This window comes from Balaenoptera borealis (genome assembly GCF_965194805.1).
Source record: "Balaenoptera borealis genome assembly, chromosome: 14".
In the NCBI taxonomy this organism is placed as follows: domain Eukaryota; kingdom Metazoa; phylum Chordata; class Mammalia; order Artiodactyla; family Balaenopteridae; genus Balaenoptera; species Balaenoptera borealis.
This window is the reverse complement of record NC_138875.1, coordinates 65,288,268-65,311,992: the sequence shown is the minus strand read 5'-3', so window position 1 is coordinate 65,311,992 and position 23,725 is coordinate 65,288,268. Positions and strand designations below refer to the sequence as shown.

The following is a 23,725-nucleotide window of genomic DNA, read 5'->3' as shown; positions in this document are numbered from 1 at the left end:
GGTATGGTTTGTTATGATGGTGAAAAGGAAAGAGCAATCGACTGTGGAAGAGGGTGCCCTGTACGGCACCTGGTCAGGTCCAGACTGTCCTGATCTTAGCACCATTTCACATCTGGGTCCAGTTTTCTCGTTTTTAAAACTGGCGTGCTCGTCCTCATGATCTTCAAGGCTGGCTCAGCTCTGAAGTTGTGTGATTAACTATGACCAACATTTAGAAATCTGGACTAAGCAGGTAAAGGCTTGGGTAAAGGAGGCTGCCTGGCTAAAGACTGTGTTTGAAAGGTAGAAGTGTGAAGTGTGCTGAGGAGGATCTGATGGGAGAAGGTTCCGGTTCTGGCCGCAGCAGTGTTCCCACCAGTTTGCCCACTTTGCGTTCTGCCCCTCCAGGGAGAGGCAGCTCACTGTCTCCAGGCAGCCTTTCCATTTTTATTTTATTTATTTTTACTTTTATTATTATTATTTTTTTTAGCCTTTCCATTTTTAGACAGCTCTGTCACTAAGTTCTGGTGATATTTTAAGTGAACTGCCTCCTCCTGCCACCTGTTGTCCTGCTTTACCTTTTGCCTTGAAAATCACATCTCTGTCAGATGACAAGTTTTCCAGTCATGTTTCCTTCAAATCCTGTACCATGTCTCATCTAGCATGAATCTGTAGATGTGTAATATTTACACAGAAATGAATGACAGAAATGCAAAAACACTAATGAAATAATATCGTGGTGAAGTTAAAACCTAGCGGCTTTTTAAATTTATTTTCTGTGGGATTGAAGTTAGCCATAACTAAAATTCTAGATGCTGAGATACACGGATAGGCAGGAAAACAAGAGGAGCTCAACCAGGACAGGCCCCTTCCTAGCACAGCTTCCAACAGTCTTACTTACTTATTTATACTCTTAACCTTAATTGAAGAGTGAAGCAAATAGACTGAGGGTTGAGATTAGTAGGAAATGTGTTCTAGGCCTGTGTTTCCAAAAGTTTTATGGTTGATTTTTATGCAGAAGGAGGGGGACAAGAAGGGAGGTAAAAGAACAGTGACGTTTTGAGTTGTTGCTAGGCCAGAGAGGAGGGAGTGCTTGGTGCTGGCCCCCACCCTCCCCCAGCCCTTCCCAACAACCCCAGAGGGTGTCTGTTGATGGTGGACAGCTTGGAGACCAGGACTCGTCCACACGACCCGCGTCAGGTCTCTGTTAGCTCATCACTGCGCACATCAGACAGGAGTGGTGCCTGCTGTCTCACAGGACCTAAGAAGGAGTTCACGACTTTCCGCTTCCTTCTGTTGAAGTGTACCAAGTTTTCATCAGGTTCTCATTTCCCTCCTGAGCCTCATGATGTAACAGTGGACCCTTTGGGTTCATTTTGTTTTCAGTGCTTTGCTAAGTGTGACCAGCTATTTTGGTGTGTTACCTTAACCTTTCCAAACAGATATATAGTACAGGACCTCATGGAAACAGATCTCTACAAGCTCTTGAAGACGCAACACCTCAGCAACGACCATATCTGCTATTTTCTTTACCAGATCCTCAGAGGGTTAAAATATATCCATTCAGCTAACGTGCTGCACCGTGACCTCAAACCTTCCAACCTGCTGCTCAACACCACCTGCGATCTCAAGGTCAGCTTGGTTATTTACTCTTAGGGTGATATCTGTTGAAAAACTCATGTTACTGGGGCATATTTATATTTATTGTTATTCAGATTTAGAATTATACCAGAAATACGTGAAAACATTTATGGCAAAAAAAAATGCAAGTAAAGAGTGCTAGTTCTCTTTTTCTTCTGCATCCCATTGCTCCTCCTTCTCCAGAGGTAACCACTATAACAAATTGGTGTATTTTCATCCAAAGTTTTTTCTATGCTCTTACATACACATGTACTTTTTTACTTATATATGTAAATAGGATTATGTGTCCATTAAACGATCTATTTCGTTGGTCACCTTTTTCTTTGATAAATTTTATACAGTAAACACTCAGAAAACAGCAGAAAAGTTGACCTTAATGATTTCGATTCCTAAATAATGCATTCCCAATAAATAGGAAAACCCTAGATCCTTTATAGTCCTTAGAGTTCTCTTAAAAATGGGCAGCATTTATATATATTTCTATTTTAATACGTGGCAGAGCTAAATAAGGAAGGAGGGCTACAGCTGTCTCCAGTAGGATGAAGGGAATGTGGATTCAGTCTAGTAAAAATGCATGTGAATTTAAGAAGATCTGGATGAATGAAATGACATCCCATGTTCATGGATTGGAAGGCTTAATATTGTTAAGATGGCAGTACTCCCCAGTTTGATCTACAGGTTTAATGCAGTCCATATCAGAGTCCCAGGTGGCTTTTTTTGCAGAAATGGGCAGGCTGATCCTCAAATGCATATAGAAATTCAAGAGACCCAGAATAGCCAAAACAATCTTATGAAAGAGCAAAGTTAGAGGACTCACACTTCCTGATTTCAAAACTTATTACAAAGCTATAGTAATCAAGACATTGTGATACTGGCATAAGAGTAGGCATATAGCTCACTGGAGTAGAATTGAGTCAATAAATAAACCCATATGTTTTTGTTTTTGTTTTTTCATTCATTCATTCATTCACTTATTTATTTTCGGATGCGTTTGATCTTTGTTGCTGCGCACGGGCTTTCTGTAGTTGTGGCAAGTGAGGACTACTCTTCATTACAGTGCGCGGGCTTCTCACTGCAGTGGCTTGTCTTGTTGCAGAGCACAGGGTCTAGGTGCACGGGCTTCAGTAGTTGTGGCATGCGGGCTCAGTAGTTGTGGCTTGCGGGCTCAGTAGTTGTGGCTTGCGGGCTGTAGAGCACAGGCTCAGTAGTTGTAGCACACAGGCTTAGTTGCTTCACCGCATGTGGGATCTTCCCGGACCAGGGCTCAAACTCGTGTCCCCTGCATTGGCAGGCGGATTCTTAACCACTGCGCCACCAGGGAAGCCCCAACCCATATGTTTATGATCAACTAATTTTTGACAAGAGTGCCAGGATCATTGACTGGGGAAAGAATAGTCTTTTCACCAAATGGTGCTGGGACAATTGGATAGCCACATGCAAAAAAAAATGAGTTTGGGCCCCTCCCTGCCTTGTACTATGTACAAAAATTAACTCAAAATGGAGTAGAGATCTAAGTTTAAAGGCTGAAACTAGAATGCACTTAAAAAACACGGGATTAAATTCTTGCAAACTTGTGTTAGGCAGACTTCTTAGACATGACACCAAGAACACAAGCAACAACATTTTTTTTTTTATAATGGATTTCAGGGAGTTCCCTGGTGGCCTAGTGGTTAGGACTTGGTGCTTTCACTGCTGTGGCCTGAGTTCAATCCCTGGTTGGGGAACTGAGATCCTGCAAGCTGCGTGGCGTGGCGTGGCGTGGCATGGTGTGGCATAGCCCAAAAAAAAAAAAAAAAAGGATTTCATCAAGATGAGAAGCATGCACTACAAAGTAAATCATAAAGAGAGTGAAAAGACAACCCACAGAATGAGAGAAAATATTTATAAGTCATATATGTGATAAGAGATTTATATCTAGAATATATGAAAAACTCTTACAGCTTAACAACTAAAAGATAAATGGCACAATTTAAAAGTGGGCAAAGAATCTGAAAAGACCAAGGATCTAAAGAAGGTATACAAACAACCAATAAGTACATGAAAGGATGCTTGACATCATTAGTCAGTGGGGAAATGCAAATCAAAACCACAGTGAGATCCACATCACACACACTACGATGATATAATCAGATAAGTGTCAGCAAGAATTCGGCCCCAGGTGTATACCTGAGTGGAATGAAAACATGCATCTGCACACAGACAAATACAGAAATATTCATAGTGGCGTAATAGCCCAAAGGTGGAAATAATTCAGATGTCCAAATGACGATGGATAAATAGAATGTGGTGGATCCATACAGTGTAATAAAAAGGAATGAAGTACTGATATGTGCTATAATATGGATGCATCTTTTTTTTTTAATGGATTTTAATGAGTTATTTATGTTTTATTTTTGGCTGCATTGGGTCTTCATTGCTGCACGTGGGCTTTCTCTAGTTGCGGCTAGCGGGGGCTACTCTTTGTTGCGGTACGCGGGCTTCTCATTGTGGTGGCTTCTCTTGTTGTGGAGCGCGGGCTCTAGGCACACAGGCTTCAGTAGTTGTGGCACATGGGCTCAGTCATTGTGGCTCGCGGGCTCTAGAGCGCAGGTTCAGTAGTTGTGGCGCACGGGCTTAGTTGCTCCACGGCATGTGGGATCTTCCCGGACCAGGGCTCGAACCTGTGTCTCCTGCATTGGCAGGCGGATTCTTAACAACTGCGCCACCAGGGAAGCCCAATATGGATGCATCTTGCAAACATTATTAAGTATGTGAGTGAAAGAAACCAGTCATAAAAGATCATATATTGTAGAATAGACGTGTCTGTAAAGATAGACGGTAGATTAGTAGCTGCTGTGGGCTGGTGGGATTGGGGAGGCATTGGGAGAGACTGCTGATGGGCACGAGGTTTCTTTTCGAGGTTATAAAAACGTTCTAAAATTGGATAGTGGTATTGGTCTTATAGCCCTGTGATATAATACCAAAAACCATTGAACTGCACACTTTAAACGGGAGAATTGTGTAGTATATGAATTATATCTAAATAAATTTGTTTGAAAAGTACATATGGATGTATAGCAGTGATCATTTCGTGGACTTCACTTCCACAGACGTTCCTGTGGGAAGCAGTGTAAGGTATACCTGGCAAGGGTGGTGAGTGTCTGTCCCTGCAGTCTGAAAACTGATAGGTCAGGAGTCTGATAAGCAATAGATGATTGCAGTACTGTCTACTGTAACACACACAAAGGAGAGAGGTGAGTTGGTTCTGGCCAGGCTGTGAGGCATCAGGAAGGAGGATTGTCGTGCTGTCCCTCTCAGCATGTCAGGCTTGCAGTGGGCGAGTGGCTGTGTTGGGCGCAGGCAGAAGGAACAACAGAAATATAGTAAGAATAAGAAGTAAGGGACGAGTGCACCAACACTGAGGCCTGCTCTGTGTGGCTGCAGCTTTGGTGATCACTGAAGTGTTGATCATGGAGAGCCTTCTGGAACTATTTAAAAAGGCAGTGGGTCCTGTCATCAGGTGGTCATCTTATCCGCTGTCGTTGGGTGTTTAAAGCAGGGTGGCAGATGTCCTGTGAGACGTTGTGAGGGACAGCTTCCTGCATCAGATATGACTCAGTTGGACTCTGTCACCTCTTAGGATCCTTCTGAGTTAAATTCATGACTTCCTACATGGGGTGTAGCCAGATCCCTGTGCATGGATCTGTGCAAATGAGAGCCAGGTTGGCACACAAGGAATGGCCGTACTTTGTCGGCTCTTAGTGATTTTCTTGAAAAATTATAGTGAATATTTTTGTGTATCCTAGTGCTTTTTTTTTTTCTTTCTGTTTCTTATCACAGTCCTTTTATGGCAGATTGCTTTTGTTTTTTTTTTGGAGAGCCATTGTTAATATGTTAAGTATGTAATATTTCTGGGAAAAGTTGACTTTTACTTTGGCTTGAAAACGCTTGTCCTTAAGAAGAAGCACAGAACTAGACTACTTTGTCTGTTGTCTCTTCACTGTTTGTGGACTTGTCTTTACCTCGGGCCATTTTATTCACTGCTCACCAAAATGGACACCCACACTGATATATATGTGTTGTTGGCTGTCTGCCCAATCCAGGCATTGTTTTCAAAACCCAATTTAACACACACTCAGAAACACAATAGGATGTTTTAGATATTTACAACAGTACAATTCACCCACGTTTAAAAATGTCCATGTGGGGTGTGCATCATCCACATGGGCATGAATAGTCAGGAGAGACTCTCATTCCAGAGATGAGTGTGGTGTGTCACCGAGTCACCGATTTGCCGTGGGAGCATGTCCAACAGCCAGGGCAGGTGCACGTGGGAGGGTGGAGCTCTGGACTCACCGAATGCCCGTCACATCCTCAGACCTTGGGGTGACCGTGATGCTGTCCCACAAGCCCTGTACCTAGAAAGTTTGTGATCGGTGGCCTTACTGACTTGTTATTTGGTCCTTTTTGAATTTTCAAGTAGGTAATGATGTCACTTCTTCCTTTTTCCGTTAGCTTCTGTGTTACTAAGTATTTTCTAGTCTTGAGCCCTCAGGATATCAACTCTTCTCAGTGTCTTAGACCTTTAGTTTTTGGCTCTATAAACATGCTTTGTACTTGTTACCTGAAGCCCAGAGACCCAGCAGACACCAGCCTCTCAGGGCCCTCCTGGGACCCTCTCCTTGTAGACTTCCTCTTTATTTCTCAGGGCTGCAGAAAAGCAAGGGTTGTAGACCCTATTTCGAGATTCTGCTCGCATATTTTTAGTGAAACTGCCAGGGGAGTGTGGTCTCCAGCAGTCCATGTCCTCGCCGTTTGCATACTGAGCCCCCAGCAGCCCCAGGAGGAGTTCCGGGCTGCTAGGCTCACAGCACGTGTGGTTCTGGGTGTGCGTGGGAAGGAGGACTTTGAAAGATACAAAATGAAACGTTTTTGGGGCTGGCTTTTGTTTTATGAGAATTTGAATTTACTCGGCCCAAAAAGTAGCCAAGTAGGAGTGATAGGTCATATTTCTTGTACTGTATCCTGGTTGTCTACCTTCCTTCTTATGGAATTGTAATGAATTTTACTGCTTTTTTATTTTGAAGCCTTGGCAGTTTTTTGGTTAATGCTGTATTAGCTTTTAGTGTTGTAGTGTTAAAGGAACCTTAAAAAATCACATGAGCTTTCCATTGATGACCATGAATGGAGTTGTGAAATCCTTTTTTTTTTTTTTTTTTTAAATATTTATTTATTTGGCTGTGCCGGGTCTTAGTTGCAACACACGAGATCTTTGTCGTGTGCGGGATCTTTAGTTGCAGCATACGGGATCTAGTTCCCGGACCAGGGATCGAACCCGGGCCCCCTGCATTGGGAGTGTGGAGTCTTAGCCACTGGACCACCAGGGAAGTCCCAAGTTGTGCAATCTTGTAGAGGTCTAAACCCTACATCACCCTCTTTATTTTTTAAATTATAATCAAAAATTTTGAGAACCTGCTGGTTCTATGCCTTATACTAGGAGTGGAGGATACAAGTAATGAAACATGATCCTTCTTATACCAACTCACTATTCTGAAAATTGGTAACTAAAGGGAAAGGATTAAACATTTTCCCTGTCTTCCCAGTGAGATCTGGGCATCAGGGTAAGAAAATAGCCCCAATTGATGAATGATGGCTCTTCCTTAAAATAAATGCCAGCTAATAAATCGCAAGGAATAATAAAATTAGAGAAGTCGCCATTTTGCAACCTCCAGTGACGTAATTGATTTGTGCAATATAATCCCTGGACCCTCTGCTCAGACGCCAGTCCCCTGGGTGGGCTGCCACCGCCTCCCCACGTGGACTCCCTGTTCACCTCGGACCTAGACCGTGTCCTGGTCTGAAGCCCTCTCTCAAGCCCACTGGGCTGCTGCAGTTCCTCCCAGCCCACAGCGACCCTCAGGCCACAGGACCCACCCCTTCTGATGGCTTCCAGACAGGAGGAGCGACTGCCGCTTTAGTTCTTGTTTAAAGAAGGAGCTGTACTGCAGCGTTCTGCGTGGGGAAGGAATGCTGCTAATTCTAAAACTTTTCCTTCTTCATCTTGCCACTCTGAACAATGCAGTTTTTTTTTTAACATTATTGTTTAAGTATTAATGTAAGATTTTACGTTAATGGTAATGCTGTACCCTGGTTTTTACTTTTAAGAGATAATCAGTAGTTCAGATACTGTGAAAAGTGGTCAGTGCTAGAGTCTCTGCCAGTTAATCCACCAGAGTTGCTATGCTTCCTATAAACATTTGAAATAAGGCATTTATTCACCTGATGTTGAAAGCCCACTCCACTTAGAGATAAAAAGTTAGTTGAGTATTGCCTTTTTCTAGGGCTTATATTCCAGCTGTGGGGATGGGCATATATCCAGCTAACTGTCATGGATTGTGGGTATGTGCTTACATATAATACACGTCAAACAAAGTATTAGCAGAGTTCAGAAAAGTGAGCCATTCGTGGGATTGGTGTTGGTTCCTGGGAAACCTCTCAGAAGAGGTCACTTTTATGCTGGTATTTAGGGTCAGGCAATGGTGAGCATCAGGTCCTCAACTGAGAGGGCGTCGCGGAGTCAGGAAGGGCATGGAACTGTCGGTAGGAGCAGATGTGGCACAGAGGTGGTGGTGGGAGACACCCGAGCAGACAGTGTGTGGAGGGTCTTTGCTTAAAGAATTTGGGCTTTATTTACTAGGCAGAGGGGATTGGTTAAAAGATTTTTGAGCCAGAAAGGTGATTTATGTTTTAGAAGTAACACTCAGGAATTTCGAGGAGGAATCAGATTGCAGTCAGGTAAAGCGAGTCTCCCTAATTCCAGACAGACTAAGGCCCTGTCCCTCACACACTCCCAGTCAGTTGCTCTGGTTTCCCAAGGTCTTCCCATGGCTGGCATCTCTTCAGTGTTCCAGTGTCACTGCACGTGGGTCCTCCTCAGAGAGGGCTGCTCCGTCTTAAGCACGCTGTCCGGCACTACTGTGTTAGCTGTGTCTTGCTCTGTAACAATCACCTCAAAATGGAGTGGCCTTCCAAAGAAGAAGAAATTGAGGATAAAAAGACCAAGTGAAGGCAGAACGCAGAGAGTTTTTTGGGCGGTGAAACTATTTCTGTATGACAGTGTACTGGTGGATACATGTCATTACATACTTGTCAAAACTCATAGAATGTACAACACCGAGAGTGAACCTGAAGGTAAACTATGGACTTCGGGTGATAATGATGTGTCAGTGTAGGTTCCTCGACTGTAACAGACGTCCCGCTCTGGTGCAGGATGTTGATAGTGGGGGAGGCTGTGCCTGGCAGGGGAGGCAGGTGTACATGGGGAACTCTTTGTAGTTTCTGCTGAATTTTGCTGTGAACCCAAAATGGCCCTAGAAAAAGAAAATCTGTTATTAAAAAAAAAAAAAATGTAGTGGCCTTAAACAACAACAATCATGTTTGAGCTCATAGTTTCTGCAGGTGAGGAGTTCAGTCAGGGTGCAGTGGTGGGCGGTGACTGGTCTCTGCTCCAGCCTCTGGGCCTCGGCTAGAAGATATGGGGGTGGAGGCTCAAGTCATCTCCCACAGGGCCTGGCAGTTGATGCCAAGGAACAGCCACGTGTAGCCCACGTGGCCTGGTGTCCTCACAATGTGGGCAGAGGGTTCCAAGGACCCCAGTGGTGAGAGCCAGGTAGAAGCCACATTGCATTTTATGATTTCGCCTCGGAAGTCTCACAGCATCACTTCCACTATATTCTCTTGGTTTAGGCAGTTACAAAGGTTTGGCCAGATTCAAGAGAAGGGAAGATAGATCCTGCCCTCTTGATACAAATTCAGCCAAAGAGCTTGAAACAGGAGCGTGGGTAAGGGTTATGTTGGTGTGACCCTCTTTAGAAAGTCCAGTCTGCCACAGCTGTGTTTAAAGTTGCTCACACCACTTATCCTGTCTTTGTAGATGTTTAAGAATCTCATCAAGCCTCCCAAAGTGTGGCTTCTGTTTCTTTGTCCACGCTCCCAGAGGTGTGTGGAGACGTCAGCCTCGGTACTTGGCCTCACTGAGCTGGGAATTTCCTGTATGCTGTTTTTTTTTCATCTGGGATTTGTTTTGTGGTTCCACTGACCCACAAAAAGCTGTGGATCAAGTCTGGACCCATCCACGCTGTGTGGGGCTGAGTGTAGTAGAGGGCGGTGAAGGATCTGGGATCCTGGTCAGGGGCTTGCGGTGCTTTTACTCTGCTGCTGAGATGCAGTATTTCTCCTCTGAGTGCACGACTCAGAGTATGGCTTCAAGTGTCCCTTTACATGCAGAAGGCAGACGAAGCGCTGAGCTTAGATTGAACTTGAATCAGAGGATGAGGTGTTAGCCCTGAAAAAAGAGAAACTGTGGGCTGTATTGAAAGTTGAAGCCACATGGAATTGACGTGAATTGGTGGTAGTCCTGCGTGGCAAATGGTGACTTCTGGATGGCTTAGAGGACCCACCTTTGCGTGTAAGGAGAAATCGCTCCTCTCTTGCTTCCTGAGCTGGAATCACACCTGCAGGGATTGTACTGCTAGTGAACTGAGTATTCCTGCAGTTTGTTTCACACGACTTGGTAGAATAGGCTCTAAGGAAACAAATAGGGTGCAGGTATGTCAAAAACCTCAAGATCAGTCAAGCTGAGGTTAGAGCTTACCACGGTCCCCCTGTAAAACTTATGGCCATCCGTCAGCCCAATCCTCTGACAGGCCCTGGACTGTCGAGGGTGCGATGGCATCAGCAAGCTGGCCAGCTCGAGAGGTGAGGCTGGTGCTAGGGGGCGCAGGGTGGTGATGGAGGCCAAGAGGGGACTGTCAGCTGCGAGAGGGCCCAGACAGCCTCACCATGCAGCTTTGTTAGGGTGTGCTTAGAGCGTAGCCTGTGGAAGAGCGACTGGGGAAGCAGATGTGACATTGGCTCCCTTTGAAGATGCAGTGACAGTATGTCAAAAGATGGAAATTGGGCCACACAGATACATCACTTCTCTTGAATCCTGCAGTCGAAGCAAGCAGCAGGGCCTGTGGGGTCAAGAGGTGCCACATGGGGGATGCCAGTGTCCAAGGCTAGAGGGAGACACTGGTGAGGTGGACGGGAGCGTTCAGAATCTTTCTGAACTGTCGAGAACTTCAACTATGGGATCTCTGAGCAGAGGTTGATGTCCGTTTACGTCTCATGAGTATCTCTGAGGTGTGTCCCTTCCTCCTTATCCTATTTTTATGGCCTGAGCTCAGACCCTTATCGCTTCTTAGGTGAATTAAAATAATAAGCCTCCAAAGTGATCTCTGTCTCCCAGGCTGCCTTCTGCTAGACTCTGGCCTGTCTTTGTTAACATCTCTCTCTCTTTCTCGGGTTAGTTCCCCAGGAGCTAGGAATTAAAATATCCTGCAATTGTACGGGACTAAATATGTTATAGTTACTTTCCTTATACATTGGAGCTGGAGCAGCGCCAAAACGTTGAATGGCGAAAGGCCAGCAAGTACTTTGTGAGTCAGGGGAAATTAGAAGCTGGGTGTTTGTTTTTTAAAAAAGATTCATCTTCAGTATGTGAAATATCTTTTAAAGCTTTGGGAGTGGGTTTGGCTACGTGGAGGGGGAAGGAGGTAGGAAGAGCAGGTGGAGGACCAGCAGGAGGTCAGGTCTGCGGAGAGAGGGTGAGTGCGGGAGAGGAGCTGATCCCACGGTGACCACCCCCGAGCGTCAGCAGGAGAGGTCTGGTTTGGGTGACCTTATTTTCCGAGCAGAACAGTTTTTGTCAAGTGGCCTAAGCAAGGTTGCTGTGGGATAAGCAGATAATGAGAGGTGAGGATACCTCTGAAGATGTGTTCTGTTCAAGACTCCTCCAGCCTGTTCCTGTCTGATGCACGGCAGCTGCCTTTCAGATTGTGACGATTAGGTAAGAGTGAGTGTGTAGAATTCCAAGAAGTATCTGCCACATAGGAATGGTAGCAGTTACTTGTCATCATTACTGCTGTTGTCTTTTTTGTGTTTATGATGCTTTGATGTTAAATTGGTTAGAATCTCTAGGAACGTGTCCTGTTTTTTTTTCTCTCTTAGATCTGTGACTTTGGCTTGGCCCGTGTTGCAGATCCAGACCATGATCACACAGGGTTCCTGACAGAGTATGTTGCCACACGTTGGTACAGGGCTCCGGAAATTATGTTGAATTCCAAGGTAAGGACCAAGTTTGCATAAAAAGAAAACCAAGAGGCAAAAGAACTTTGGACATGAGTTGCAGTAAGCCTCCCACTCAGTAAGTCTCTTTCCAACTGGGTTGAGGCCTGGCCTGTCTGGCCAGAACCAAGGTATGTCTTTGTCTCCCATTCAACACTGAACTTCTGGGCCCTCGGCTGGGGTAGTGCTGATGTGTTATAGAGTTGGAGGGCCCGCCTCCCTGGTCACTGGTACAGTGAATGGTCTGTGTCCCACCCCCTGGTCAGCTCTCCTGCAGTCCTACCTGGGGCAGCTTTCACTCCTGCGGCTGCCACTGCCAGGGGCAGGCTGGCTCTGTGTCAGAGATGAGCTCTGTATACGGTGTGTGTTTCTGTGAATGCGGACCAGAGCTTTTCTGTAAAGGTCAGACATACCTGATAATGAAGAATGTCTCTTTAGCAAAATTATAGTATAGTTGGAAGAAAACATTGGTGTGGAAAAAATAGGAGCTGCTATAATTCTTTCAAAATTATATGACGGTCCTGCTTCCAAATGGTAGTCCCTGTATCTGGATCGAAAGCACACTACTAACAAGGTCTTTGTCTGGGTCATAAGGAATGATTGAAAAATTTATAAAAGCAAGAGAAAGTGAAGTACAACATCCTTGTTAACTGTATGAGCAACAGTGGCAAACAGTGAGGGCTGCTCTGGGGATTCAGTTTTGTTTTTTGTTTGTTTTATCTTTTGGGCATGCCACACGGCATGTGGGATGTTAGTTCCCTGACCAGGGATCGAGCCCATGCCTCCTGCATTGACAGCACGGAGTCTTAACCACTGGACCACCAGGGAAGTCCTGGAGTTTCAGTGTTTTTAATATATCATTTGCAAATAGTATTTGAATAAGGTGTCACATTTGAGAAGTTAAGTGCACCTGACATCTAATATCTAATCCTGTATCTCATATCTCAAGACAGATTCTTGATCTCGGTTCCATCTTCCATAATGTAACATTAATATACATGAAGAAAAGCTATAAAAATAGGGACTTCCCTGGTGGCTCAGTGGTTAAGACTCCGCACTCCCAATGCAGGGGGCCTGGGTTCGATCCCTGGTCCAGGAACTAGATCCCACATGCATGCCGCAACTAAGAGTTCGCATGCCGCAACTACGGAGCAGGCAAGCCACAACTAAGGAGCCCGCCTGCCTCAACTAAGACCCAGTGCAACCAAAAAAAAAAAGAAAGGAAAAAAAGCTATAAAAATAGACTTTGGACCCCATGTTCAGGTGTAGGAACCAGAAATCATCCTGAGAGGCTTCGTGGGAATGAAAAGAACAGGTGTAATTAGCCCACAGGCTGCATTCTCTTCCTCCATTCTTTACAAGTGAAAGGGCTTGGGATGTAGGTTGCTTTTGTGAGGAAACTGAATTTGTTTAAAGCAGTTAGTTATTCTTGATATCATACCTGTGTTTAGTTTAGCTATGGAAGTAAAATTCCATTAAAATAAATTACATTGTAAAGAAGGATTTGGTGTAACAGATGTTTCAAAGGAGAAAATGTTGTGTTGATTCTCTCATAATTCTGTACGACAATCCCACACAACAGGTTCTTGCTATGGACAGACGGGCCATGTGACAGCCGCTCCACGCCAGAGGCGCCCATGTGTGCAGCAGAGCCTGCCAGCTGGAAGGAAAGCTATCCTTTGCGTCCTGGGGCCTTGTGGTCTTACAGCATCCGTCCCCACTTGAGCCGCTCCCCTGTCTTCACTTCTTGGCCACCCTCCAGGGGGAAGTAGCCAAGAGGGTGACCTCTGTTTTTGCAGAGTTAACTATAGTCAAAACTGAGTTTGAATCCTTTTTTATTTATAGCACCTCTAGCCTGAGAATGTTACTTATAGCAATGTATTCAGGATTTTCTTTTTTATTGATTTAGAACATTTTCACACCCACAGAAGAGAGTCCAGTGAACACCCATATTCCCCTTACAGCACGAGCTGTTGACATCTTCTGCCTCCCTCTCTCTCCCTGTCTCTTCTCTCTCTTCCCTTGTGTCAAACCCTCTTGACACTTCACCAACATAAACCAGCACTGCACACCTCGACTGATGCTAGGAGTTCACTAATACTCTCGAAAAGGCGGTGTGCTTCCCCACAGCCGCGGTACCCTGCGAGTGCCTGTGACGGCCGGCGCTCATTCAGTGCCATCCCAGTTGTGTGTGTGTGTCCCCCACTGCCAAAGTTCTTCACAGCTGTTTGTGAGTGGTTTTCAGCCCATGATCTAATCGGGTTTCACACGTGCCCCATCTGGGACAGTCCTCCCGCCTTCCTGGCTTCTCCATGACACGGAATACTTGGCAGAGCGCAGAGGTGGTGTTGTGCCCAACAGGTCTCTTTCTGAATTCTTGGGACTGGCTCCTCCTGATTAGGTTTGGGTCACACTTTTCTGGCACAAACCCCACAGAGTCTTGGAAGCCATCTGTGTGGCTCCTCTTGTTTCCTGGCAGCCTCTCCTCCAGGGGTGTGCCCTTGAGGACCATTGTCTCCACTGCAAAATGTGATTTTCTAAATTGATTGTTCCTTTTACATCGATGGGCTGGCATTCATCTGTGAAGAAGAGGTTTCCCCCTTTTCTCTTTCTCTTCCTCTGACCCCTGTCTTTGTTTTGAAAACATGATTATGGACTCATGGTGGCTGTGGGGGTTTTTGTTTGTTTGCTGTCCATTATCTTCTTTTTTTTTTATACTCATTGTCCCAGCTTTGGCCAGCTAGAGCGCTCTGTGTGTGTGTATTTGTAACATTTCATTTTGATAGAATTTTCAATTCACAGAAGCATTGCAAGAAAAGAAAAGGCAGGGGTTCTCAAACATTCTGTTCTCAAGACTCCTTCAGTGTCTGAATGTCTAAAAATTTATCCAAGACCCCAAGCAGGTTTTCTTTATGTGGGTTTTATCTATCAATATTTACTATATAGAAATTAAAACTGAAACTTTTTTTTTTTTTTTTTGGCTGCGTTGGGTCTGTTGCTGTGTGCAGGCTTTCTCTAGTGGCGATTAGGGGCTACTCTTCATTGTGGTGCGCGGGATTCTCATTTCAGGGGCTTCTCTTGTTGTGGAGAATGGACTCTAGGGCACGTGGGCTCAGTAGTTGCAGCGCACAGGCTCTAGAGCGCAGGCTCAGTAGTTCTGGCGCATGGGCTTAGTTGCTCCGTGGCATGTGGGATCTTCCCAGACCAGGGCTCGAATCCATGTCCCCTGCATTGGCAGGCAGATTCTTAACTGCTGAGCCACCAGTTTGGAGCCCCAAAACTGAAACTTTTTTAAGTATTTATTAACTCTTAAATTAATTTATATTAAAATAAATGTTAAAAAGTTAGTTCTCGGGACTTCCATGGTGGCGCAGTGGTTGAGAGTCTGCCTGCCGATGCGGGGGGCACGGGTTCGAGCCCTGGTCTGGGAGGATCCCACATGCCGCGGAGCAACTGGGCCCGTGAGCCACAACTACTGAGCCTGCGCGCCTGGAGCCCATGCTCCGCAACAAGAGGGGCGGCGATAGTGAGAGGCCCGCGCACCGCGATGAGGAGTGGCCGCCGCTTGCCGCAACTAGAGAAAGCCCTCGCGCAGAAACGAAGACCCGACACAGCCAAAAATAAATAAATAAAAATTTAAGCTGTTTTAAAAAAAAAAAAGTTAGTTCTCATTTAAAAAATGTTTATTTTCCACAACAAAAACATTTTAGTGAGAAGAGTGGTGTTCTCATCTTTGCAAATCTTTCCAGCGTCTGGCTTGATTTGAACACTGCTGGATTCTCAACCTGGTTCTGCATTCAGTCTGTCAGATATGTTGTTTTGGTGAAGTTAGTGAAGAGTTAGTGAAGTCTTCGCACGAAGCTCGGAAAGGGAGAGTTAGTAGTCTTTTCAGCTACTCTTGGCTCTTCATTGATACCACACCAAAACCCAGCAGAGGAAAGGCTAATTGCCACATGAAATCTGAAACCATGGCATCCATTGCTCTTCCTGACACCGACACCCATGTGTGATTCTGTAACACAGAGCATTAGGGAAGCACGGTTCACTATTGTCACATTTCATGTATAATATCCTGTAATGTCATGTAACCTCTAGAAAAATCTCCTGTACACATGTGAGAGAATGAGTGAAGAGGAAAACAGAATCACAGTCGTATTAAAGCAGAGGGAAGCCGCCTCACAGAGCTGCTGGCTGGAACTGTCCACCCTTCACCTCAGATGCACACTCACTAGCTCTTTATGTTTTGTCCCATTTGCTTTTTCATTCTCTCTCTGTGTGCCTGTTTTTGTGAGTCATTTGAGAATGGATTGTATATGTGCACCTTTAGCACTAAGCATTTCAGCGTTTGTGTCCTTAGAACAGTAGTTCGAATGTTCCCTGAGGACATTTGGTTGTGTTTAGAGACATTTTTGGTTCTCACAACCAGTAGGGGAGGTGCTGCCGGCATCAAACAGTGAGAGGTCAGAGCAGTAGCGAGCACCCTGAGGTGCGCAGGCCAGCCCCCCAACAAAGACTTGTCCAGCCCAGAGCGGCAGCAGTGGAGGTGAGAAAGAAGGGTGTTCTTTCACGTGACCGTAGTACAGTAATCAAAAGTGGGAAAATTAACACTGATCCAACAGTAATGCCCCTTTTATATTCAGATTTTGGATATTGTCCCAATAATAACCTTTATAGCTTTTCTCAATATGTGTGCAAGGCTCACACGTTGCATTGTTGCTTTAGTCGCCTTTAATCTGAAATAGTTCCTCAGCCTTTCTTGACCTTGATGTGTTTTTTTTTTTGGCTGTGTTGGGTCTTCGTTTCTATGTGAGGGCTTTCTCTAGTTGTGGCAAGCGGGGGCCACTCTTCATCGCGGTGCGTGGGCCTCTCACTGTCGCGGCCTCTCTTGTTGCGGGGCACAGGCTCCAGACGTGCAGGCTCAGTAGTTGTGGCTCACGGGCCTAGTTGCTCTGCGGCATGTGGGATCTTCCCAGACCAGGGCTCGAACCCTGGATTCGAGCCCTGGTCTGGGAAGATCCCACATGCCACGGAGCAAATTTTTTTCCCTCTAGCTGTTCTCCACATTTCTTCTTCTATTTATCACTATACCTAAGCATTCTCCATAAAATTCAACTTATATAGTAACATCTTTTTTTTTACTGTTGTATGATAATTCTTCCATGTCTTTTCACTGAATTCCTTTAAAAGAAAAAATATACCTGAAAAATGAATAGAAAAAGGAGATAAGCAATGGGATCAGTGAGACATGATGGTGCCGGCACGTGCTTCTTTTTGGCAGAGATCATGGGTAATTGTTGTGTTTTGTTTTTAAGGATTTTCAAAATGGATAAAGATATTCTGGAAATGTAGCAATGCCCCCCCCCTTATAATTAATTTATTTACTTTTTATTTTTATTTTTTGGCTGCTTTGGGCCTTCGTTGCTGCGCGCGGGCTTTCTCTAGTTGCGGCAAGTGGGGGCTGCTCTTTGTTGCGGTGCACGGGCTTCTCACTGTGGTGGCTTCTCTTGTTGCGGAGCATGGGCTCTAGGCGCCCGAGCTTCAGTAATTGTGGCTCACAGGCTCTAGAGTGCAGGCTCAGTAGTTGTGGCGCACGGGCTTAGTTGATCTGTGGCATGTGGGATCTTCCCGGACCAGGGCTCAAACCCGTGTCCCCTGCATTGGCAGGCAGATTCTTAACCACTGCACCACCAGGGAAGTCCAGGTTTCCAAAATGAGTAAGTGGGCCACAAATGTCCTAAAGCAATCAGTGGTTGTTTCTACTTTTTTCTTTTTCCAGCTTCAGCTTACAAGGATTCTGATTCTTTCTCTCAAATCATTTGAAAAAAGCAATGAAGTATACTGCAAAAATTCTAACTTAATAACAAGTTAATCAACTTTGAAGAGAGAAATAAAATCAAGCAATCTGGGTTGTTTAGTGTCTTATAAGAAAGCCAAATGATATTTGTCTCTCCATGGTCTCTTATTTCTGAATTATAGAGCCAGAGGAGAAGCTGACACTCCAGCAGCCCTGTGCCTGTCATGCAGAAAGGTCTCGTTGTGTCATGGAACAGCAGAGGTCATTCTCCATCTTCTCTCCTTTCCACTACAGGGCTACACCAAGTCCATTGATATTTGGTCTGTAGGCTGCATCCTGGCAGAGATGCTCTCCAACAGGCCCATCTTCCCGGGGAAGCATTACCTCGACCAGCTGAACCACATTCTGGGTAAGGTTCCTGAGCATTCTGGGGACCCACTGTGTACATCAGAGTGCCCTCATGAAACTCAGAAGAGTTCCAGCAACTCTTCAACCTGTGATGGACATGAGCTTTTTTTTAATCTTCCTTGATTTAAAACATTAAGGACTTTGTAAAAAGCATTGGGAGGTAGTGAGAAGACATTGAATGTCAGTGCCCATTCCGCCCCACTGCTGATGGTGTGCAGTTGGTTTACCTTGGTCTTGATAATTAACAGCTGATTATTTTATCTGATAGGTATTCTTGGATCCCCATCCCAGGAAGACCTGAATTGTATAATAAATTTAAAAGCTAGAAACTATTTGCTTTCTCTTCCACACAAAAATAAGGTGCCATGGAACAGGCTGTTCCCAAATGCTGACTCCAAAGGTAAATGTGATTTCATTGATTATTTTTCTTAGGCTTAGCTTTTATTTGTTTCTTTGTCTTATTCATTAAAGCAGTAGGTCACTAGTCTATGGCTGTTGGATAATGCCTTATTTGGTGCTCACTCTTCATTGCTTTCTTCCCTCTTATTTAGGAGCGGTGGCCATAGGGTAAGGGAGTCTGGAGGTGACTGTTTAGTTTTCCACATTTTAGTTCCTTTGCTACTTTTTAACTTGGATTAAGTTCAGTTTTTTTAAGGTCATCTTGTCATTTGATCATTTTGAAAGTCAGGTTTATCACAGAATAATTCACATAGAGTAAAATTCACCCTTTTTAGTTGTGCAAGTCTTTGAATTTTAACAAACGTATGCAGTCCTGTAACTTCACCACAGTCAAGTTTTGGAGCATTCCCATCGTCCCCAAAAGTTGCCTCGTGCCCCTTCGTAGTCAGTTCCCTTGCCTAGTCCCTGGCAATCAACATCTGATCTGGTTCCTGTCCCTATGGCTTTACCTTTTCCAGAATGTCATAGAATTGCAATTATGTAATATGTAGCCTTTTATGTCTGGATTCTTCCACTCAGCAGAATGCATTTCAGATTTAGATTTATCTGTACTGGTGCCTATGACAGTTCTCCTCAACAAATGGTGCTGGAACAATTAGACATTTGTGTGCAAAAAATAAGTAACATGGACCTAAACAGAAGGACTAAAGCTATTAAGCTTTGAGAAGAAAACCAGGATAGAATCTTCATGGCCTTAGGTTGGGTGAAGATATCTTAGATATGTTCCAAGAGCATGTTCCATAAAATAGAAAGGTTATACATTCAATTTTAGTCTTTGATACCTTATAAGTTAATTTTGTTTAATAATTATATTATCCTTCATTCCTGCTTAACATGTACCTGTTAAATATATTAGGCAGCTATTTTTTTAACTTTATACTGTCATAAAAGTGTGGTAGGCAGAATAATGACCCCATGCCCAAAGATGTCCGTGTCCTAATTCCCGGAAACTGAATCCATGTTAGGTTACATGACAGAGAGGGGTAAGGTTACTCGTCAGCTAACTTTAAGGTGGGGAGATTAGCATGGGTTGTCCAGGTGAGCCTGGTGTCATCATAGGGGTCCTTAGAGTGGAAGGAAGAGGTCAGAGGAGGGAACCCGAGAACAGCTTGCTGACATGTTGGTGCAGTGATTTTACAATATTTACATCCAGTCTGCTGTTGACTGGATTTTAGCTTTTTCTAATATGTGTGTATGCATATATGTGTGTGTGTGTGTACATATATGTGTATTTTTTAACGTTAACGATTTACTTAGATGTTAAATTTGTTTTATGTGTTGACCTGAGCCAAGTTTCAGAAACACTTGGTTTAAAATTGAATTTCTTTTGGATATAAGAGGAACTGTCTTTTAAACTCTCTGATATAAAGGTAGTGTATGATTATGGTAGACAGTTTGGACGTATAGAAGAAGTAAATCAGAGAATAAGAAATAGTCTTAATTATCAGAATCCCAAGATAACCTTTAATGTTTGCTCTACCAAAGTGTGCACAACTTCTACCTATTTAGTTATATAATGTATTCTAGTTGCAGAATTTTCAAAATTAGAACTTCCCATGCCTTGCACGTGTTACTGATTAGATTGGCTTGTGTGCTGTATCGTCCATCCCAAGCATGTTACCTACCTAGATCTGATTTCCTGAGTTACCTTTTTTAAGAGGTGTGTACATAACAAAACTGTATAATTAAGACCTTACAAGAAACAGAACTCTTGGGCTTTTCTTCTGTTTGTTTCCTCACTTTTCTCTAGTTAGTCATAATTTGCATCAAACTATTTGAGGTTTTTTTTAGCTTATTTTCCTTAGGTTCAGGTCATGAACTTTGAGATTGGTTCTTTCAGATAATAATTAACCCCACTAAAATCCAGTTAAATTTGAATTGTAGGTATTGGGTGAATATAATGAAAAAGCGGGGAAGAACTATACATAGAATCAAGTGGAAAGATGGAGTTTAGTGCTGAAATGGGCATAAAACATCATGTGTCCAGAGCACAGGCTTTGCAGCCAGACCTCCCTGGTTCAGTCCACAGCCCAGCCGCTTACCAGCTGAGCGTCCTTTGGACAAACTACTTAACCTCTCTGGGCCTCTGTTTTCCCATTTATAAAACATTAGTACCTGCATCACAGGGTTTTGTGAATGTCTATACTTCTGGTATTGGTAGGACTAGGTTCTGAGATCTCAAGACAGAGTTTTTCATTTATATATCTTGGGTCCTTTCTATGTCTCTCTAGTTATAAAGAACGGGTACATAATGTTCCCTTGTGGGTGGCCTGTAGTGTCTTTCACAACCTCATGTTGGACATTGACGTTCACATCAGTTATCTGTTGCTGTGCAACAAACCCCTCCACAACTCCGGGCCTTCAGATCACCCCATATGATGCTGCACACCTGAAACTTAGAAACAGGTCAGTCAAACCAAACCAAACTATAACTAGGTTAATGTGGCACCTTGTGAAATGAGATATAGAAGAGGATCTTACTAAAATTGACCCTTATTACCAAAAATTTTAAAAACCCGACCAGCACATATTTGTTGCAAAGCCCTCGGGGCTGGGTGCAGCTGGGCGGGTCTGCTCGGCTCGCCTCATGCTGCGTAGCCTAAGGGTACCTCACAGCACCTAGCACCCCGTTGGCTCTTATCCTACAGTGGACCAGACTGGGCTTCTCATGCTGGCAACGGCATTCCAAAAGAACCAGAGCAGGAGCTGCAAGGTCTCTCCTGGCCGGGTCTCAGAAATCGACATTTCTGCCACAGTCTGTTGGTCAGAGCACATCACAAGGTCAGGCCCGACTCAAGAGGGGGAGAAATGAATCCACCCCTTCGTGGGAGGAGCTGCAGAGAAATGGGGGCCATATTTATCTGCCACCAGGTTGCTTCTAGTTTCTTACTACAGCATTGGTAAATGTATTCATTTAATAAATAGATGGGTGTCTATTCTAAGGCCCTGGACATAGAACAGCAGCAGTAAAACAGATTTAAGAACCTGCATGCAGGTAGCTAATAGTCTAGATTTGCATGAAAATAACAGGAAAAAATGAATGGAAGACCTCGGGGATCTCAAGAAATTAAAACTTTCAAGCTGAAACACTGGTGCTTTTAAGTCTGGTTAATAGTATTGGGTTAGCCAAAATGTTTGTTCAGATTTTTCCATAAGATATTATGGGAAAACCCCAGTGAACCCAAATAGTTCACAGAAAAGGAAATGTAAATGCCTCTTAAATATAGGAAAAGGGACTCATTGTTATTTATTATATGAGATACGAACATTGAAAAGTCAGTAATTCCATTTTTTTCCCACTCATCACAGTAGCAAGAATCACAGAGTTTGATAACCCACTGTGTGGTCAAGGCTGTGGGGAAGGGGGATCTTCTCAGAGGCAGCTGGTGGAGTGTGATGTGAATCCATGGAGTCTCTCTGAAAGGCAGCTTGGCAATTCTGTCACATGTCTTTTGTTCCAGCAATTCTGGGTATTGCACTTTTGGGTTTGCCAACCAAATGGGGGGAAGTGACATTTTAATTTGTTTTTCTTTAATTAAGAGTGAGGTTGAATATTTTTTCACATGTTTGTTGCAAATTTCTGACTGCTGAGTCTCTTGAACCAGTAGTAGTGTAGATTTTTCTTCAAAGGAATCTAGCTTAGGATTCTCTCCAAAATTACTCCCATGAGGGGGAAGAAATGATTATTCTTCAGCAGATGGTACTGGGCTAGTTGAATAGCTATTTGGAAGAAAATCAGTTTAAATCACTATTCACACATCAAAGTGAATTCCAAAACAATTGATGATCAAATACTTTTTTAAAAATCATACTATTAAAAACTAACAGGGACTTCCCTGGTGGTGCGGTGGTTGGGAGTCCGCCTGCCAGTGCCGGGGACATGGGTTCGAGCCCTGGTCCGGGAGGATCCCACATGCCGCGGAGTGACTAGGCCCGTGCGCCACAGCTACTGGGCCTGCGCTCTAGAGCCTGCGAGCCACAACCGCTGGGCCCGCGTGCTGCAACTGCTGGGGCCTGCAAGCTCTAGGACCTGTGCTCAGCAAGAGGGAGAGGCCACCGCAATGGGAGGCCTGCGCACTGCAGCGAGGAGTGGCTCCCGCTCACCACGGCTGGAGGGGGCCCGCGCGCGGCAGCGAGGACCCAACACAGCCAAAAATAAATAAATTTATTTAAAAAAGGAAAAAAACTAAATATTCAGAGCATTCAGTATTTTTCTGATCTCTGCGTGGGGGAAGAATATCTTCATAAGCTTTAAAAACAAACCAGGATGGCGCAGTGGATAAGAATCTGCCTGCCAGTGCAGGGGACGCGGGTTCGATCCCTGGTCCGGGAAGATCCCACATGCCACGGAGCAACTAAGCCTGTGTGCTACAACTACCGAGGCTGCGCTCTAGAACCTGCATGCCGCAACTACTGAAGCCCATGCACCTAGAGCCCGTGTTCCGCAACAAGAGAAGCCACCGCAAGGAGAAGCCTGCACACCGCAATGAAGAGTAGCCCCCACTCGCCACAACTAGAGAAAGCCAGTGCGTGGCAACAAAGACCCAACACAGCCAAAAATAAATAAACAAATTAAAAAAAAAAAAACAAAACCAAGAAGACAAACATAAATGAAAGGTAGTAGATTTAAAAGTTTAAAATTTAAACTAGATTAGACCAGGTGTGGACAAATAGGTGTAATTTGCTCTAGATTGAATAAAATTTAAAGAATCCCTGTCCTGTTTTGTTGATGGCCACATACATGGTGGTTAGGTCCTGTGCTCTGTGATTGGCCTCCTGAGTGCAGACTTGTGACCTCACTTTTTCACATTTTCCTCATCTCAAAATTGGGGCAAGTTTTACCCATCTCATAGGATAACTGGGAAGGTTGAGAGCTAAGAACATTAGGGAGGGTTAAGAACAGTAGTTCTTAATGTTAGACTTCTCGTTAATGTTATTAGTGTTTAAAGAGCAGAGAGAAATCTAAGACATCAGTGGATAAATACATGAGCAAAGGACAGGAACACACAACTTCCATGGAGAGGTACTGAGCCGAGGGTCACTGTGGGAGGAGCCAGTCGGGAGTTAGCAGTTGAGAGTTTAGTCTGGGCCGTGTTAAATTGTTAGAAACGGCTTCCCTGGTGGCACAGTGGTTAAGAATCTGCCTGCCGATGCAGGAGACGCGAATTCGAGCCCTGCTCCAGGAAGATGCCACACGCCATGGAGCAGCTAAGCCTGTGCGTCAAAACTACTGAGCCTGTGCTCTAGAGCCTGCGAGCCACAACTACTGAGCCTGCGTGCCACAACTACTGAAGCCCG

At 44.5% G+C, this 23,725-nt stretch overlaps 1 protein-coding gene across 1 annotated transcript in view; it reads left to right on the top strand.

Moving 5' to 3' along the window:
* Positions 1-23,725, top strand: part of MAPK1 (mitogen-activated protein kinase 1) — an 86,860-nt gene that overhangs the window by 50,517 nt on the left and 12,618 nt on the right. The window contains exons 3-6 of the mRNA XM_082353932.1: positions 1,422-1,611; positions 11,650-11,766; positions 17,855-17,969; positions 18,237-18,368. Coding sequence (XP_082210058.1) covers positions 1,422-1,611; positions 11,650-11,766; positions 17,855-17,969; positions 18,237-18,368 — 554 coding nt within the window. The remainder of the gene's footprint in view (positions 1-1,421; positions 1,612-11,649; positions 11,767-17,854; positions 17,970-18,236; positions 18,369-23,725) is intronic.